The 18313-nt window shown below is 39.0% G+C and overlaps 1 protein-coding gene across 1 annotated transcript in view; it reads right to left on the bottom strand.

Annotated features, from left to right (window-relative positions):
* The window catches only part of TET1 (tet methylcytosine dioxygenase 1), a 97397-nt gene extending 80867 nt beyond the window's left edge, over positions 1-16530 (bottom strand). The window contains exon 1 of the mRNA XM_006835832.1: positions 14617-16530. Coding sequence (XP_006835895.1) covers positions 14617-16530 — 1914 coding nt within the window. The remainder of the gene's footprint in view (positions 1-14616) is intronic.
* Positions 16531-18313: the final 1783 nt, after the last annotated feature.

Genomic DNA, 18313 nt, shown 5'->3' with positions numbered 1-18313 from the left:
GGTCTTGTCTGTAAACCGTTACTCAATTCACAATAAAAAAAAAAATGTTTTTAAACTTCATATTCACAATAGATTAGAAATTCAAATTTCTAAATTGCTATTTTAAATCATTGGTTTATTAGGCATGCTTTTAAAAAACTGTCCCCTCATAGCTAAATTTATGAATAATATCACATTTTTATTTCTCTTCGAAATACAAGCAATTGTGCCTCACAAGACACTAGATTTACAAACACTGCCTAAATGATGACAACAGTGGACGCAGCATGCTAGGAGGAGTCTTCTACCAAATTCAACTCAAGATTGACACCTGTGAAGCAAAACATCCTTCCAATATTTGTGACACACTCTTCTCCCATAAAATTGGTGTATATATTCCTTGCATGTTTGGGGACAGGGGAGGCTACAGCTTTTCAGCTTTTGCAGTGGTTTCTGGGTAAAGATATTCCTTGTAAACTACTAATATAAAATAGAGAAGACGAATACTTGTCACTATTCTAATTGAGATTTTAAAGTTAGTTTGGTTTTATTGCCTGTGAGACATAGGAACTTGCAAGACTAATGTTGGAAATTTTTCCTGGTTAATTACGTTGGATCAGTTTATGTGTAGGTGGCTGACCCACCTTACAGATTCCTTACCTGACACTATCCTCTACTTCTTTCCCGGAGGTTTAAAATGTAACAGCCTTTTTGCCCTCTAAGGGACCAGGGTCTACTTGGTATCCGCTCACTTCCACTAACAGTCCTGCGTATAGCTGGGGGAAAATAGCTGTTCTTCAATGGCAAGAATTAAAGAACCATGAGAAGATGATCTTCAACCGTTATCAACTGAGAATCATCACAGACAATACTGTTTCATTAATTAGTGCCTTTGAGCCAGTTATGACTCATGGCAACCCTGTGTAGAGTTTACGAGGAGCAGCTGGTGGATTTAAACTGCCAACTTTTTCGTTCGCAATCCAGTGCTTATCCTACAGCGCCACACAGACAATGGCAGGCAGAGACTGAAGAACGGAGCTGAAATGTCATCTCTCCAATTTCTCACCTATTCTTAGAGCTAACTTGAAAAGGCTACTTCCTTTATCCTGTACATCAACGGAGAGCAGTCATTACAACAGAACACGCAGATATCAATCATTTCACAAAGGAGTACTAAGGAAAGGTGACTGACTGGTTTGTCCTAAGTCTGCAAACCCTTGTTTGATGATAGAATATATGAATTTGTATAAACCAAATCTTCTAATGGAAGACAAGTAATGTTTTGAGACAATGTGTATATAAGATATTTCTGTTAAAAATGAGATCAGTTAATTCAGGAAGGATCACCTTCGACAATTTTTAAATTCATTTATAAAAGTCTTATACCATATCTCAAAGCAAGATATATGTGTCTGCCTATGAAATGAGTTGCTCTTAGGCTAACCCTTCAGATCTTCAGAAGGGATATTCTTCCTTCCTTCATTCTGGAAATAAAACATAGAACACCAACTATTTTTGAGGTACTGCTTATGCCTATGAATATCTGGAAAATGAATGAACTCTTGTTCATAGAGCTTAACTTAGGTAGAAAGAAACGAGTTTATCTGGGAGAACAAAACATAAACCAAAAACATATATGCCATCGAACTCATAATTTCTGTAATAATAGAATGTCTAAAATTATTTTTTTTCCATTCTATTTGATTTTACTAACTTCCAAATACTTATTTAATTTAATGAGCATATTAACTCTTCTTGCTTAAAATAAATTAAGTTAATGGTTCCTGGAATTCTGACTAGGGATATTTTTTCTAAATTGCTACTATTTCTGTGTTAGAAGCTGTTTCTTATAAGATTTTTAAATGTAGGCCCTTTAGAGCTCCTTTTGTGGTACAAAGGTGATATGTTGTTGTTAAGTGCCATCGAGTTGGTTCCGACCCATAGCGACCCAGTACAGGGTTTCCAAGTGGGTGTAAATCTTTACGGGAGTAGAAAGCCTCATCTTTCTCCCGCGGAGCGGCTGGTAGTTTCGAACCGCTGACCTTAAGGTTCGCAGCCCGATTCGTAACCACTACGCTACCAGAGCTCCTTACAAAGGTGATATATGTGCCTTAAAATATAAAGGTGATTTTGAACACAAGACTCCTTAGAATTCAACAGGACTGGAGTTCAAACTTACAATTGTCTTGACTGTTCATATTTCATAGGGAAAAAAATGCCTATCTTTAGTAGGAAAGTTTTAACACAAATGATTATAATGGTTGTTCCCATGGATACTCAACTCTTAATGATTACTTAAGAAAAAGAAATTTTTCTCAAGGTCTGATTTACCTGACTTCCAAATACTTATCCAGTGCACATTAATTCATTTATGAAGAATATCCTTCAGCTTAACCAGTACTTCACCTGATAATTACCGGTGCTAGGGAGAAGAATGAAGGGGGAGAAAAACAATTCCAGCTACTTCAATCAAGTCACATGCTCTATAGTTAAAAGAGGACACTCACGCATAACTTGGATGACAAAATTAAATAAATAAGAGAAAACTGCACACAAACTACCAAAGACAACATACAGAATGGGAGATGATATTTGGAAATCATACACAATAAGAATTCTAGTCCCTAGGATATATAAGGAAGGTGTGGCACTGTAGGATCAGGGCTAGGCTGCAAACTACAGTTCAAACCCACCAGCTGCTCCTTGAAAACCTATACAGGCACTTAACAATGCAACAAAAAGATACCAACTCAATTTAAAAATGGTCAGAGAATTTCAACAGACATTTCTCTAAAGATATACAATTGGTCAATAAGCATATGTAGAGCTGATCATTAATAAAAAGTAACAAACCAGATGCTAAGAAATACATTCTATGGAGTATTGGTATAGTGACATAGGATAAGCACTAGACCTCAAGGTCAGTTTGAACCGCAAGGTCAGTGGTTCAAACTCACCAGCAGCTCCTCAGAAATCCTCTCTATATAGGGTCGCTATGAGTCAGAACCAACTCGAAGGCACTTAACAACTAACCCACTTAAAGAAAAAAAGTATGGCCATAGCCACTGAGTAGGACCGAGCAGAACTGCCTCATAGGATTTGCAAGGCAGTATTCTACAAGGTCGGTGGTTCAAGCTCACCAGCTGCTCCTTGGAAACCCTATACCGGGTGGCTCTGGGTCGGGACCAACTCAACGGCACCTCACAACAACAACATTCTTTATAGTTGAGTCCTGGTGTGGCTCTGTAGGATCAGCACTGGATTGCTAACCTAACCACAAGGCTGGCAGTCACTCCTCAGAAACCCTATATAGGATAGCTATGAGTCAGAGCCGACTGGATGGCACTTAACAACAACTACAATTCTTTCTAGAAGGATCTTTGTTAGTATAGTGGATTACAAGCTGCTAATCACAAGGTCAGTAGTTCGAATTTACCAGTCGCTCCACAGGCAAAAGATGAGGGCTTCTGCTCCCATAAAGATTTACAGCCTCAGAAAACCTAAAACAGAGTCACTTAGTTGGAACAGAATCAGTGGCACATAACTACCAACCCCATTCTTTATAGAGGCTAGTTGCCACGTTTTTCTTCCACATAGTAGATGGTGGATTTGAACTGTTGACCTTTCCATAGACAGCTGAGTACTTAACCACTGGGCCACAAGGAGGCCTTTTTACAAACATACTGAATGGCTATCATCAAAATCAGATATTAACAAGTGTGGGTGAAGAAATTAAAATTAGAACCCTCATAAACTGCTGTTGTGAATACAAGATGGTTTGAAAATAAATTTGTAATTTTTCAAAAAATTCAACATAGAGCTATCATTGTTGTTGTTGTTGTTAACCATCAAGTCAGTTCTGACCCATGAAGACCTATATAGGATTTCCAGGGAGAGACTTGGTGAGTTTGAACTGGCAACCAACTTTAGGTTCAAACAACCTTGTGGTCCAATGCTTATCCTATAGCGCCACACCAGGACTTCATAGGATCCAAAAATTCCAAGATAAATGAAAATATATGTCTACACAAAAACTTGTAACAAAAATGTTCACAGCAAGATTATTGATAAAGCCCAAAAATGAAAATAACCTAAGTATTTATCAGTGACTAGATATACAAAATGTGGTTTATCCAAACAATGAAATAGTATTCCACCATATAAAGGGATGAAGTACTGATGCATGTTACAACATGAAGGACCCTGAAAACCTTAAGTAAAAGAAGCCAGTCACAAAAGATTCCATTTATATGAATGCCCAGAATATACAAACCCATAGAGACAAAAGTAAATTACTAAAAAAAAAAAGTAAATTACTGATTTACAGGGACTGGAAGTAAGGAACAGATAAAGCCTTCTTCTCAGGACAATGAAAATGTTCTGAAATTAACCAGAGGTAAGGCTTGCAAAATGAGTATACTAAAGACCATTGTTGTTACGTGCTATGGAGTCAATTCCGACTCATAGCAACCCTGTCTGTACAGGGTTCCCAAGGAGCAGCTGGTGGGTTTGAACCTCCAACCTGTGTTTCACAGTCTAGTACTTATCTTACAATGCCATGCTAAGAATTCTACTAAAGAGCATAGAATCGTACATTTTAAGAGTGGGTTTTTTGATACGTGAATTATATGAATTATATCTGAAGTTTTTTTTAAAAAGAAGATTATCTGATTATTCTTTATCATAGTGGAAAGAGGGGCTGTCTTACATGTTTACCACTGGGCATTAAACATATTTTGTTAAGTGATTCAGTTTCCTAATCTATAATACCTACACTTCATGGATTATGGTTTAATACAATAATGTAAAGCCTTTTATTACCATGTCAAGTACACAGTAGGCCTCAATAAACGTTACTGTTTCCTCCTTTTTTAATTTGCCTGTTTTCTCAGTTGTAAAATGAAAGAAGTTTAAACTTTGCTAAATCTTATGTGCTTAATTAGCAATGAAGACATTAGTTTCTGGTTGTTGGTTCTTTTTTAAAAAGCATGAAAAGTTGAAGAATACTTCATTTTGTTTTCCTTGTTCTATTAATTTTTGCTTGTTTGTCTTAACACTCAAAGTTATATCCCATAGAAAATGGGGTTAGGGGAATACAGAAAATAAAATTTAATTTCTATGTTTACCAATAAACAAATTTCTCTACAATTGTGCATTAACTCTTAAACAGTTATTTGCTACTACAGTTATAGGAGAAACACGGACACATACACACTTCTAACTGTGTCTATTCCATTCAAATTTCCATGGCTTGGATCAACTGCGGGCTTTCAGTGTCTTGCCCTCCTCCTACCTCCTCCTGCTTGGATCCTTGCCTGTGCTTTTTAAAAGAAACCTCACCACAAAATGGTACTACATATGAAATATGATATGAAAATAAGTCATAATAGTGTAAATGTCTAGAACACAGCAGAAACACCAAAACCCTCTCATTATAGAAGGACATGAAAACGGTTGCATAGTCATCTTGCTAGTAACCACAAGTATAATTCTACATCACATGGGAACAGTGAAATCAATTCATTCATAATGCATCTTAATCCTTTAGCAGGAAACACTTTCCCAAACTAAGAAACAGTGTGTACTCACTACTTCTGAGTATTTCACTTACTTTCTTCTACAGAGTATGAATCAAGCAGTAAGATGCAGGTGAAAGTAATGAAATAAATACACAAATTTCATCAAGGATGCAATAATGAATACAAAAATTCAAAAACCCAGTATGTATCAGGCAGATTCCGTGAATGGGGAAATAGTTGCTAAGCCCAACTACTAAATTAAAGGTTGTAGATTCAAGTCTATCCAGAGGTACATCAGAAGAAAGGGCAGGTAATTTACATCAGAGCAATTAACCTTTGAGAATCCTTTGGAGGATACTTCTACTCTGCTTCATGTGGAGTCTCCATGAGTAAGCATCGACTCCATAGCATCTGGTTTTTTTATTAGGGGGCCTTCTGTCAGAGTCATTGTATCCATCATTTCTGCTCCTCAAGTATGCATCCCTGCTTCACAGCTACGACCATCTGTCTCTATGTTACAAGTACGCCCATTCTCATACTGACGTGGGATATGTAAAGTCACAGTAACTGTGTTTTCTTCAACCACAGGAAAATTATCAGTTGTGTACTTCCAAAGTCTCTTTCTAGAGTGTTGTGACTATTTTGACAGTTTTTCTTTAGGGAGTATTGCATTTAGGTTAATGGTATTGGAATATTTTGGGACAATATAGAGAAAATGGTTGCACAACTTGAATGTAGTAAGTGTCACTAAACTATCCTTGAATCAGTGTATGTTTTGTTGTGCATTATGATTGTTTGTGATAATGAAGGAGTCCTGGTGTGGTGCCATGGGTTAATGCACTAGACTGCAAAATCAGTTTGAACCACAAGGTCTGTGGTTCAAGCTTACAAATTACTCCTTGGAAACTCTGTACAGGGTCGCTATGGGTCAGAACCGATCTTGTAGTCCAGCACATTAACCCAAAGTACTACACCAGGACTCCCTTTAGCTCCTAACCCTGCAAAAAAAATTCCAATCCCAGAAGGAACAACTTTCAACAATTTGGTTTGGTATGTGTCCTTTTAGAATTGTTTTTCTAAATTCCAGTACAATAGATTTCGAGCTTTTATGCTCCCTTTTCCTTTTAGAATTGAGTTGCCTAAACTTTGCATCTTGATATAAATCACAATTGCAATTACATACGGCAGTAATTTTTAATCTTTGCCAGTAATTTTAAATAGCATAGGCAGACAAATTTCATATTTTTAATGCACTCTGCAAAATGAAAAAAACATTTTCCTTTGAGAATTCGATTTGAGTTTCTCAGCATTGTGTTTGAGTTTCATATTCACATATCCCATGATCCTAATATGTTTGGTACTTAAAAAAAATTATATGTATAAAATAAACCCCAAAATGTTGTTTTCAGGAGAAACCTGCTAAAAGGACATATTACTTACATACAGGACAAAACGAATGCTTTACAATGCACTTTTTTTTTTTTTTAAAGGGCACTGTATTATAAGTGCTAGACTGTGCTAACCATAAAGTTGGCAGCAAAACCCACCACCCACTTCTCAGAAACCCGGTACAGGGTTACTAAGAGTCCGGACCAACTGGATGGCACTCAACAGCAAAAATATGAGAAATAAGCTGAATCTTACTTCGTTGTAAGATTTTTATTTATTCATTTATTGAACACCTATTATGTGCTAACTGGTGTGGCACTGTGGGTTAATGCACCAGACTGCAAAGCCATTTAAACTGCAAGGTTGGCGGTTCAAGCTTACCAGCTGCTCCTTGGAAACCCTATGTAGGGTTGCTATGAGTCGGAGTCGACTCAAGGGCACTTAACAACAACAATATTATGTACTAACAACACTTGAATCCTAAGCTTTGGCTTTGGTAAGTGCCATCTAGTACCATGCTCATACAATCCTGTGTACGGTTTATTGTTGTCAAATGGCAGTCAAGTTGGTGCCAACTCAAAGAGACCCTGTAAAGGGTTTGTTTCCAAAGAGCAGCTGGTGTGTTATAACTGTGACTTTGGGGTTAGCAGTCCAGTGCTTATTCAACAGCTCCACACCAAAACTTTGTAAAATGTCATTGAGTCTTTACTCATAGCAACCCTGTATGGAGTGTCTGTGGAGCAGCTAGTGACTTTGAACTGTTGACTTTGAAATTCAAACTGATCTTGTGGTCCAGTACTTATCCAACAGTGCTGAGGCTATAAATCTTTGTGGGAGCTGAAATCCTCGTCTTTCTCCAACAGAGCAATTGGTGGGACTCATACTGCTGAACCCTGTGGTTCGAAGTCCAGTGCTTATCCTAAAGAGCCAGCTTGTTCACAACACCACATAAATTCTGGCTTTGACTTTGTTACTGTACTTTATGTTAAGTGCCCATCAAGTAGTTTCTGACTCACAGTAACAGTGTATAGCGTTTCTGAGGAGTGGCTGGTGCGGGGCGGGGGGTGGGAATACCATGGCTTTCTTTTAAAGACAATGACTCAATATTAATGGGGCATAATTAAATCAGAAAAGAGCAAAATTTCTCTTCGTTGCTTTCACTGGTGACTTGAGAAGCTGACGATACATAATAAAGACTTTTTGGATACTAATGATTGGAGCACTGCATTGTCTCATTATCAAGGTAATGCCCTGAATTGCTTAGATTAGTTTGATTCATTTGCTAGTATAATATAATAATTCATTTTAGTATAATAATAATGTAAAATAATTCCCCCTTCTATGTTGTTGTTGTTGTTGTTAAGTGCCATTGAATTGATTCTGACCCATAGGGACCCTGTATAGAGTTTCCAAAGAGCAGCTGGTGAGCTTGAGCCACTGACTTTGCAGTTCAAATGACTTTGCAGCCTGTGACGCATTAACCCACAGCACCATACCAGGACTATTCCCCCTTCTATTTGTCGTTGTCAAGTGCCATTGAGTCGATTCTGACCCATATAGACACAGTATAGGGTTTCCGAGGAGCAGCTGGTGAGCTTGAACTATCGACCTTGCAGTTCAAACATTTTGCAGTCTGGCGCATTAACCCACAGCACCACACCAGGACTCCTTCCATACTTCCTGATAAATCCATCAAAGTGCTAGGATGGCTTGCTACTTTAAAATAAGAAAGAGTTTCAGTCTTTTTACCATTAACTCTGGGACTACTTCTCTGAACAAGAGGTGCGCCAACAAAAAAGGATCTGAAATTAAACTCTGTAACAAAATAAACAGTATCACACTAGGGTGCATACTTAATGCACACTAGGGTGCACCTCAAGGTAAAGAAAAAAATTCTCACCATTAAATAACCTCAGGATAAACTGAGAAAAGACTATAGTTGTCAAAGACTTCATTTTGCTTGAATCCACAATCAACACTCAAGGAAATGCAGCAGGTAAGAACCAAAGGTTACATTGCCTTGGGCAAATGTGCTGCAAAAGAGCTCTTTAAATTGTTCCAGAGCAAAGATGTCAGTTTGAAGACAAGGTATGCCTGACCTAAGCTACAGTCTTTTCAATAACCTCATATGCATGTGAGAGTTACAAAATGAATAAGGAAGATCAATAAAGAACTGATGCATTTGAATTATAGTATTGGAAAATATTGAAAGTACCAAGGGCAGCCAGAAGCACAATCAAATCTGTCTTAGAAAGAGAACCAGAAGCAAAGATGGTGGGACCACTCCCTGGAAAAAGACATCATGCTTGGAAAAGTGGAGGAGCACTGAAAAGTAGTAAGGCCCCCAATGAGAAGGATTGGCATAGAGAATGCACTGGGAGCAAACATAAGAACAATTGTGAGGCGGGTACAGGATAGGGCAGTGTTTCATTCTGTTGTACATATAGATTTGATGAAAACTAAGGACAACAGAGTGCAAACTATAATAGTATAACGAATTATGCAGCTACTACATGAAGATATAGGCCAATTTCACACAGTTTTCTTCTTGGATAAGATTATATACACAAAATAGAAGGTGAGATTTTAATTATAGTGACAAGATTCAGAAATTAACAACTATGGGTTAGAATCAACTAAAATCAGAATGGTTTTGTTGACATGCTAGAGGATAAGCACTGAACTACTAACCACAAGGTTGGTGGTTCAAACCCAACAGCTGCTGCTCCTCAGCAACGCTATACAGGATCTCTATGAGTCAGAACAGACTCCCTGGCACTTAACAACAGACCACAAAGGCCGGTTTCTATGACTAGCTATGTGGTGAGTTATGCTACTGAAGTCTCAGTAGGGACTCAAAGAGATTCCTAAAAAGCATATTTAAATACATATAACATTTGCCTTCAATTGAAGGAACTGGTAGAAGAATTTGTTCCATATGTCTAAAAGAGGCTAGCCCCAAGCCCAGCCCCACCAAATAAAAGAATGAAATAAGCTGAGTGTCAACCAACTCTGAGATGCCATCTCTGGAACTGAACTGTGATCATGTAGTAGAAGCCACCCACAAGAAAGTGGACAGTTCAACTGAATCATAATATTTAGTAATATTTTACTTTTGAACACAACTTATGTGTTACTATTTTTCTCGGTAAAACATGCATTAGCTGAGAAGATAACATGATGATAAACACAGCTCACTTTGAATTATCTAGAATACTGCTCTTTAACCAAGCACATAATAAATAACCCTTTAATCATTTTGGAAGAAACATCAACGTTAACTAAGGTCCATACAAGAAAGATGATTTCACCTTGGAAAGACCAGCTCATAAACAGTTCTAACTAATACGTGATGATATATCAAAATCATCTAACTAGAGATATGCAATATAATTGAAGACATCACCCTGGTTTGACGCTGTAGATAAGCACTGGGCTGCTAACCACAAGGTTTGTGGTTCAAGCCCATAGGTCACTCCTTGGAAACCCCGTACAGGGATGCTCGAAGTCAGAATTGACTCAATGGCACCAAACAACGACAAAAATAAAACTTTTAAGTGCAGACTAGTCAACAACTCTAAAGAGTGTTGTTGTTAAGTGTCGTCAAGTAGTCAAGTGGTGTCTGGTTGATAGTGAAGATGTATAGGATTTAGAAGGAGCAGCTGGTGAGTTTGAGCCACTAAGTCTGCTTTTCAAACTGACCTTGTGGTCCAGTGTTTTATCCTAAAGCGCCAAAGAGTTGTTGTTAAGCGCCATGGAGTTGGTTCTGACCCATAATGATCCTATATAGGGTTTCTAAGAATCGGCCGGTTAGTTGGAACCGCCAACCTTGTGGTTCAAGCTGACTTAGAGGTCGAGGGCTTATCCTATGGTGCCACACCATTGGCTGGAAAATTGATGCCTACAGTTTTCTGGGATTCTCCAGGGCCAGTATTAGTGCACTATCAGGAAAAAGGTTCAGCAGTCAACAGCGCTCATTACAATGAGATGCTCACTGAAGAACTGAAGCCTGAACTTCAGATTAAACAGAGAGGACTGCTATCCAAGGGCTTTGTGATCTTGCATGAATGGACGCATGTCCATTCAACTCTGAATATAATTTTGACATTTTGTAAAAACTTCATTTTGAGGTGTTAAGCATCTCCCCTATTGTCCTGATTTTGCTCCACTGGACTTTTACCTGTTTGTTCCCCTGAGGACAAAGATTCACCTCTGATGAAGTGAAGACAGTGGTGCATTCATGGCTCACAAACTCAGTCTAAAACATTTTTAAGAAGGGAATACAAAAGCTTGTTGACAGATGGACAAAGTACTGAAAAGCAGGAAATTATGTCGAAAAATGTGTTTGTCTTTTCTAAAAGTTGATTAAAATAAATTCTACAGCTAGAGTTGGGATGATTTTTGACTCACCCTCATACCATAGAATAAAAGCATAAAAAAATGAGCTAAAACTTGATTTCAAATGAACAACAGAACTACAGACAAGCGTGTACACTGTGTGTGTGCGTGTGTATGACAGACACAGAGAGAGAATTTAAGTAACTTTTGGTCACAATACTGACATTACAGTAATAATGACTGTACCTATCAGCAAGATCTTGGTTTTGAAATACCATATTCCACTAAAAGGAACCAAGTTTCCTTGGTTAAGTAGCTGAATTCTGGACTGGGCAAAGCTGAAACTAGATTAAACCTACACCATCTTGTGCCAGCAAAACAATAGAAGGATAGACATGCAACCATAAACACAAAGTGAGCTCCCTGGCTAAACTCGGGGACAATCTGAGCATCAAAATTAAGATAATAACTAATTATGACCAATTGACTGTAAGAATCCATTAGTTCATATTGAAAGAGTTAAACCAATAACTTTCTTTGAGATTAAAACTCAATAGATTTAGAAGAAATGATGGAAATAGAGAACCACGATTGGCAGCTGTCTTAGTTATTTGTTGTTGCTGTTGTTGTAATGTGTTGTTAAGTAGATTCCAACTCATAGTGACCCTGTATAGGGTTTCCAAGGAGAGGGTGGTGGGTTTGAACTGCTGACCTTGTAATTCTCAGTCCAGTGCTTATCCTACAGCACCATACCAGGAAATGTAAATAATGAATTTGTCAAAGACTTCATTTTACTTGGATCCACTGTTAACAGTCATGGAAGCAGCAATCCAGAAATCAAGAGGCATTTTGCATTAGGCAAATCTGCTGCATAAGACCTCTTTAAAGTGTTCAAGAACAAAGATGTCACTTTGAGGACTAAGGTGCACCTGATCCAAGCCCCAGGGTATTTTCAACAGCCTCACATGCATGAGAAAGTTGGACAGTGAATAAAGAAGAATACATAAGAATTGATGCATTTGAGTGATGGTGTTGGAGAACAATACTGAAAGTACCAAGGACTGCCAGAAGAACAAATCTGTGTTGGAAGAAGTACAGCCAGAATGCTCCTTAGAAACCAGGATTGTGAGACAGTCTTTCATACTTTGGACATGTTATCAGGAGGAACCAGTCCCTGGAGAAGGACATCCTGCTTAGTAAAGTGGAGGGTCAGTGAAAAAGAAGATCCCCAAAGAACTGGACTGGCCGTGGCAGCAGCAATGGGCTCAAGCATTGCAAGGATTGTGAGGCTGTTGCAAGACAAGACAGTGTTTTGTTCTGCTGTGCCTAGGGTCTATGGGTCAAGTGCACCCAGCAACAACCACAACAGGAGAACTAGGTCATCCCTTAGAGGTACACACTGGTTAACACTTTGCTGCTAAAGTTAGAGGTTTGAGTCTACCCAAAAGTATTTCTTTTTGAGTTATAGTCAAGTCAACAGTGATTGTTTTTATGTTAAAAGAAATTCTTTGATGGTTACCAGGGTTGGGTGTCCTTGTGTGGTGCTTGTAAGGTAAGCACTGGACTGCTAACTGCAAAGTCGGTAGCTCAAACCCACAGGGTAGCTATGAGTTGGAACCAACTCGACAACACTTAACAACAACAACTAATAGTAACTGCTCAGAAGGGGATCACATTAGAAGACCCTGGATAGAGTGAGAGAAAGTGTGTACAAAACTCAAAAAATATAAAGAAAACTGGTCTACTTGTCCGAAAGAAGGAGCCTTGGTAATGTAATGAGTTATGGGTTGGGCCGGTAACTACAAGGTCAGGAGTTCTGCAGGAGAAAGATGAGGCTTCTGCTTTCATAAAGATTGACAGTCTATACAGCATCGCCCAGTTGGAACAAACCAGAAGGCACACAACCACCACCAATGGTCTGAGAGAGACTGGAAGAACCCGAGACTATATGACTGCTGCTCAGCCTTCAGGTCTGGACCTAAACTCACCCTCACGGCTCAAGCAGTAGATAGGTATATAGTGGGACAACAACACTAATGAGGCATGCTCACCATAAAACTTCAACCATTTAAGATCAAAAGGGCTGCATTTTCCTAAGGACAAAATTCAGAAGGCTTGGGAAAGAAGGAGGAAAGGAAACAACCATCACAGGGAGAAAGTGAGCTAAGTGATGTTGCATGGAAGGGATTGCAACTGAGATGAAAGGAAGTGCATGATTTGTTGAATACAAAACTGATGACTTGCTCACTCAACTCACAATAAAAAACTGAAAGGAAAATAAACAAATTTGGCTAGAAGGGCAGTATTAAGTAATTCAATGTACTGTAGGAAGTCAAAGCATTTTTGGACAGATCATTTCAGCCAAGAATGAAGTAAAAACTGTGAGTGAATTATAGATCACAATACTTAGTTCAATCGAACTGACTATACCTGAATTTGTAGTCAGGAGCGGTGACCCAATAAACAAGGTAAGCAAGGGATTACTTGTGCTTACTTTACCAATCTGTGGTGAACAATAATCACATGGTCTTTGGTGAGGTAAAAAAAAAAAAATGTGAAAGTTACTTCAGACTAGTAAGTAAGCACAAGTAAACCCATGCTTACCTTGCTTATTGGGTAATCTCATACTGCTCTGTGCGGACAGAATAAATACAACTGCAAGTGAATTATCTAAAAATCATACAACAGCATATTTCACAGATAGCTTAAAAGTCTGAAAAGCAAAGAGTTTGCTTTGAACTAACTTCCTAAAATCCTTTAAATAAATTCTAGGCCTATCAATACTTTTATTACTTTAAAACTGTAAGTTATAATAATAAGAGTTAATCGTATATCAAGGAAGAATTTGCAAACCATTTCACCTTCTGATTACCATGTAATTCCAACAATCCTGTGAGAGACATAGTGAAGGGAGAGATTTGTCTGCCAAAATGTGAGGTAAAAGCATGTCTCCAGGGCAGTTTCACCCTTCACAGGTTTTATGCTGGTGTAATTTTATTTTTACCAAAGGAAAGAAGTTTGATTCCTTCAGCTTCTCAGGCTGGTAGGGAGTTAATAAATTTGTTTCACTCTTAATTTTTAAATCTGTAACTTCCAAAAAGAGACAAATAGCTAGCTAAAATGCAGCACTGTGTACATCTTAACCACGTTTCATACAATTCCCCTATGTATGTCTCCGTCAAATCTCATCATGGAAAACAGTATGTTCTAGTTTTCTAGGGCAAACTCTAAAAATATGCTAATGCACCACTGCACAAGACACATTTCTAGTAAGTTCACAAATTCTTATCGGAAATATGAGGCAACATTTCACCAAGGTAAAAAGGATGTAATATTGAAGCAAATTGTGAAATCAATTCTTGTGTTCCAACCCCTTTGTCTATTTGCTTACCTTCCAAGGAAGGACGCTGGACGGCTTCTTTTTCAGTTCCTCACATTTCCTCTTCTTACAGATCTGATGGCTGTTCTTCCTGTTCTTACAGTAAGTACATTCACCACAGTTGGTCTTCTGCTGACAGGGCTCACAGACTCCACATCTCTTTCGTTTCTTCTTTACCAAAGTAGGTAACAAAGTCGTGTAGGAAGGAGACGAGGTACTGGCAAGTGACATGGGTACCAGTGTGGGGTTGATACCCATCGTATTGTTCATGTGGGTCTGAGAACTCCTTCCTATGGATTTGCTATGACCTGGCTGGGAGAGTTGGGCAACACCTAGTGAAGACTGGTACAGTCCTCTCTGACCATAAACTGGCAAAAAGTTGATATGAGCCTGCTTCTCATTTTCTTTATTACTTACAGTCATTGCTGGAGGTACCAAACTTTTCTCGGAGTTTGATGATGAATAAGGAGGATGACCTGAGAAGCCCAAAGGCAAAATCTGCATGGCATCCTGCGTCTCATGCCCATATGAGACCGTACTCTGGGGTACAGGCCATTCTGAGGGAACGTGATAGATGACAGCTGAGTCTGCAGGAGTAGAAAGGAAGATAGGCAGGTCTGGAACAGCATCACCACTCACACCAAGGGTCTCCTGTTGGTCTAGGATGGCACCAAAGACTTCTCCTTGGACTGGCATAGCACCAGGAACTTCTGGTATGTTTGAGGTCTCACCTAGGGCCTCTGTATGAACTGAGTTAGCACCAGGAACTTCCCACTGATGTGGGATTGTGTCGAAGGCCTCTCCTAGAACAGAGCTGGGCTCAGGAAATTTTTGTTCATCTAGGGTAGCACTAGAAACTTCCTGCTGATCTAGGGTAGCTTTGAGGGCCTCAGAATGATTTGTGTTAGCACCAAGCATCTCTTGTTCTGAGTCTGCCATGAGGAGTTTTATTAAAGAGGTAGGATATACAGACCCACCAACAGACAAACAGTTCCTAAGGTTCAATTCCGGTATAACCGCATTAAAGCTAGAGGAGGGATCACAAGCATGTTCACTTTTGATGGGATCCAAGTAAGAATCAGAGAGCTTAAGAGATTCTACTCGTGAACCCAAGTCTTCTAACTGAACACAAGGGTTTCTTTCAGAGGTAACTGTGGAGATTGATCTTTGGGACAAAGGAGCACACTGAGTGTCCTGAGTAAACATTCTAGTGTAGGCATTGAGATCATCTAATGACTCTCCAGAGAGTAGCTCTTCAGCATGTGTCTCTTCCAGTGACCTAGAATGGATCTCTGCTGCCGGGCCACTGTGAGTGGCAACGTTTATTTTGGTATCTTCAACCCTTTGGGACCAAGACTGGCTTGTGTTTTGGCTCTCATCTTTAATTAAAGATGAATTTTGTGCACCAATTAGATTTTCAGTGTCAAGAGGGACTGGGGGGTCTTGCATTAGGTCTGACTGATTTTCTGAGTGTCTCACTCCTCCCACATTAGTGAGTACTTTACGCTCACACTCATGTTGTTTTTCTAAACTCTTACAAGGTGGGACTTTCTTAGGTTTGGTTATGACCACTGGAGGCTGAGACAGACGCCTGCTAAGAGAGGTGCTTCTGAGAGCCATTGTAAATCCATTGCAAGTTAAGGACTCAGGGTTCTGAAAAAGAACCTCAGTCCTTTCCAAATTCAGTCGTGCCGCTCCAGCTCTTGTCCGAAGGCTTCTGACAGGCATGTGGGGTTTGGGTTCTGTTTTTTTCTTAACATCTCTTTCTTGAATTAGTTGCTTGAATTTTCCAGGGCTCACCATCCTGACTGATGTCACATTTTTGTTGCTTGGATTGGAGGTCTTCTTCAGTTGGTTGTTTTTCTTTTTGCTTAAATCTTCTCTCCTGACTAACCTGGAAGGCCTTGCATGGCGTGATCGAGACATAGCTACAGAGCAGGAAAAACTGAAAGGCCACGGGACACAGAGTCATTGGTCCTTTGGAAAGCCTCCCTTCTGAGGAGAATCTGGATGCTCCACAGTTGTGCTCAGTCACATCAAGGTTTTGGTCTGAAATAACAACAACAAAAAACACAATGAAAGTGAGTCTTTTTCCTATTCATTCTCCCATTTGAAATACAGTATTTGCCAGAAGTTATTAATTAAAATTACGTGACGGAGCCTTTTTAATGCAAAAGTAAATAAATAAAGATATAATTGTTGCTGAGTGCCGTCAAGTCCGTTCCAACTCATAACAACCTTGTATAGGGTTTCCGAGGAGAGGCTGGTGAGCTTGAAACACCGACCTTGCAGTTCAAATTGACCTTGTAGTCCAGCTTATTAACCCACAGTTCCACACCAGGACTCCAAAGATATAGTAAACATAAAACTACTAGTGTATACTTTCATTAGACTGTGACAACTGAATTATTTATTCTTTGAATAAGGTATGGGGAATTTCTCTACATTAGAAACCACAACTTAAGTTGTGTATTTTAAAGCATAAATCCAAATCTTTACAAATTTATATACTTTTAAGAATTATCTCTTTATCTCTTTCCTCAGCACATCACCAAACAGGCAAAAATATCATCTGTCTGACAGTAAAGCTGGTAAAAGCTTATTTATACTTCTTATATAAGCCAAGAAATTTAACTCCCTGGAGATCCAACAATAATATAACATTCCAATTAACAATCCATAAATCGTGGACTTTTCACATTTTTACAAAAATAGCACTGAATTTTGGAAGCCTTATTGGCCCAACCAGCTGCTCCTTGGAAGCCCTAGTATATAGGGTCACTATGTGTCAGAACTGACTTGAAGGATGGCACTTAATAACATTAATCCAACAAATATCTGCAACTCTACAGCACTTAACAAGGGGCTCTCAGTGTAGTGATTACAAATCGGGCTGCTAACCTCAGGGACAGCAGTTCGAAACTGCCAGTTGTTCTGCTCCCATAAAGATTTACAGCCTCAGAAACGCTGTACAGGGTAGCTATGGGTCGGAATCTATTCCAGGGCACATTACCACTACCACCACCACAGCACTTAACAACAACAATCTACTATGTGTAAGGAAAGCATTTTGATTGGCACTGCCCACTCCCAGAAATGATGTCCCTCTTTTCTCTTTCACCTGACTTAATCCAAAGACTACTTGTTCTAAAATGCCTTCTACCAAGGGTCCCGAAAGTCTCATGGTGAATGCCTAGGCAAGGGAATTAGAAATAAGGAGGAAATAAGGTTATTAGAACAGTGAAGTGCACTAGGCAGGTAACTATTATTTGAAAGATAAGTAAGAAAAGAACAAATGAAAGGGGACTGACTAAGAACCATCACTAATTGGGTTTGCATTGCTCCTCTGACTGTGTTGTTGTTAAGTGCTGTTGAGTTGGTTCCAACTCATAGAGACCCCGTATAGGGTTTCCAATGAGTGACTGGTGAGCTAGAACCGCTAATCGTGCAGTTTAAATGGCTTTGCCATCTGGTGCATTAACCCACAGCGCCACACCAGGACTCCTCTGACTGTGTACCCCGACCCTAAGTAAGACCTAGCTGTAAGACAAAGACAAACTGTGATAAAAACAGAATGGAAAGACCAAGATAGTAATGTGCCAATAGTTTCTAAAGATCACAGAAACAAGAACTGAGGATTCTTTAATAGCAAACAAGTTCTTGAATTTTCAAGAAAGCGTGGTGTAGGAAAATGGTTACCAAAAACTGG

The sequence above is a fragment of the Chrysochloris asiatica genome, unplaced genomic scaffold (genome assembly GCF_000296735.1).
Source record: "Chrysochloris asiatica unplaced genomic scaffold, ChrAsi1.0 scaffold00020, whole genome shotgun sequence".
Classification (NCBI taxonomy): Eukaryota; Metazoa; Chordata; class Mammalia; order Afrosoricida; family Chrysochloridae; genus Chrysochloris; species Chrysochloris asiatica.
This window is presented reverse-complemented; position numbering and strand designations above follow the sequence as displayed.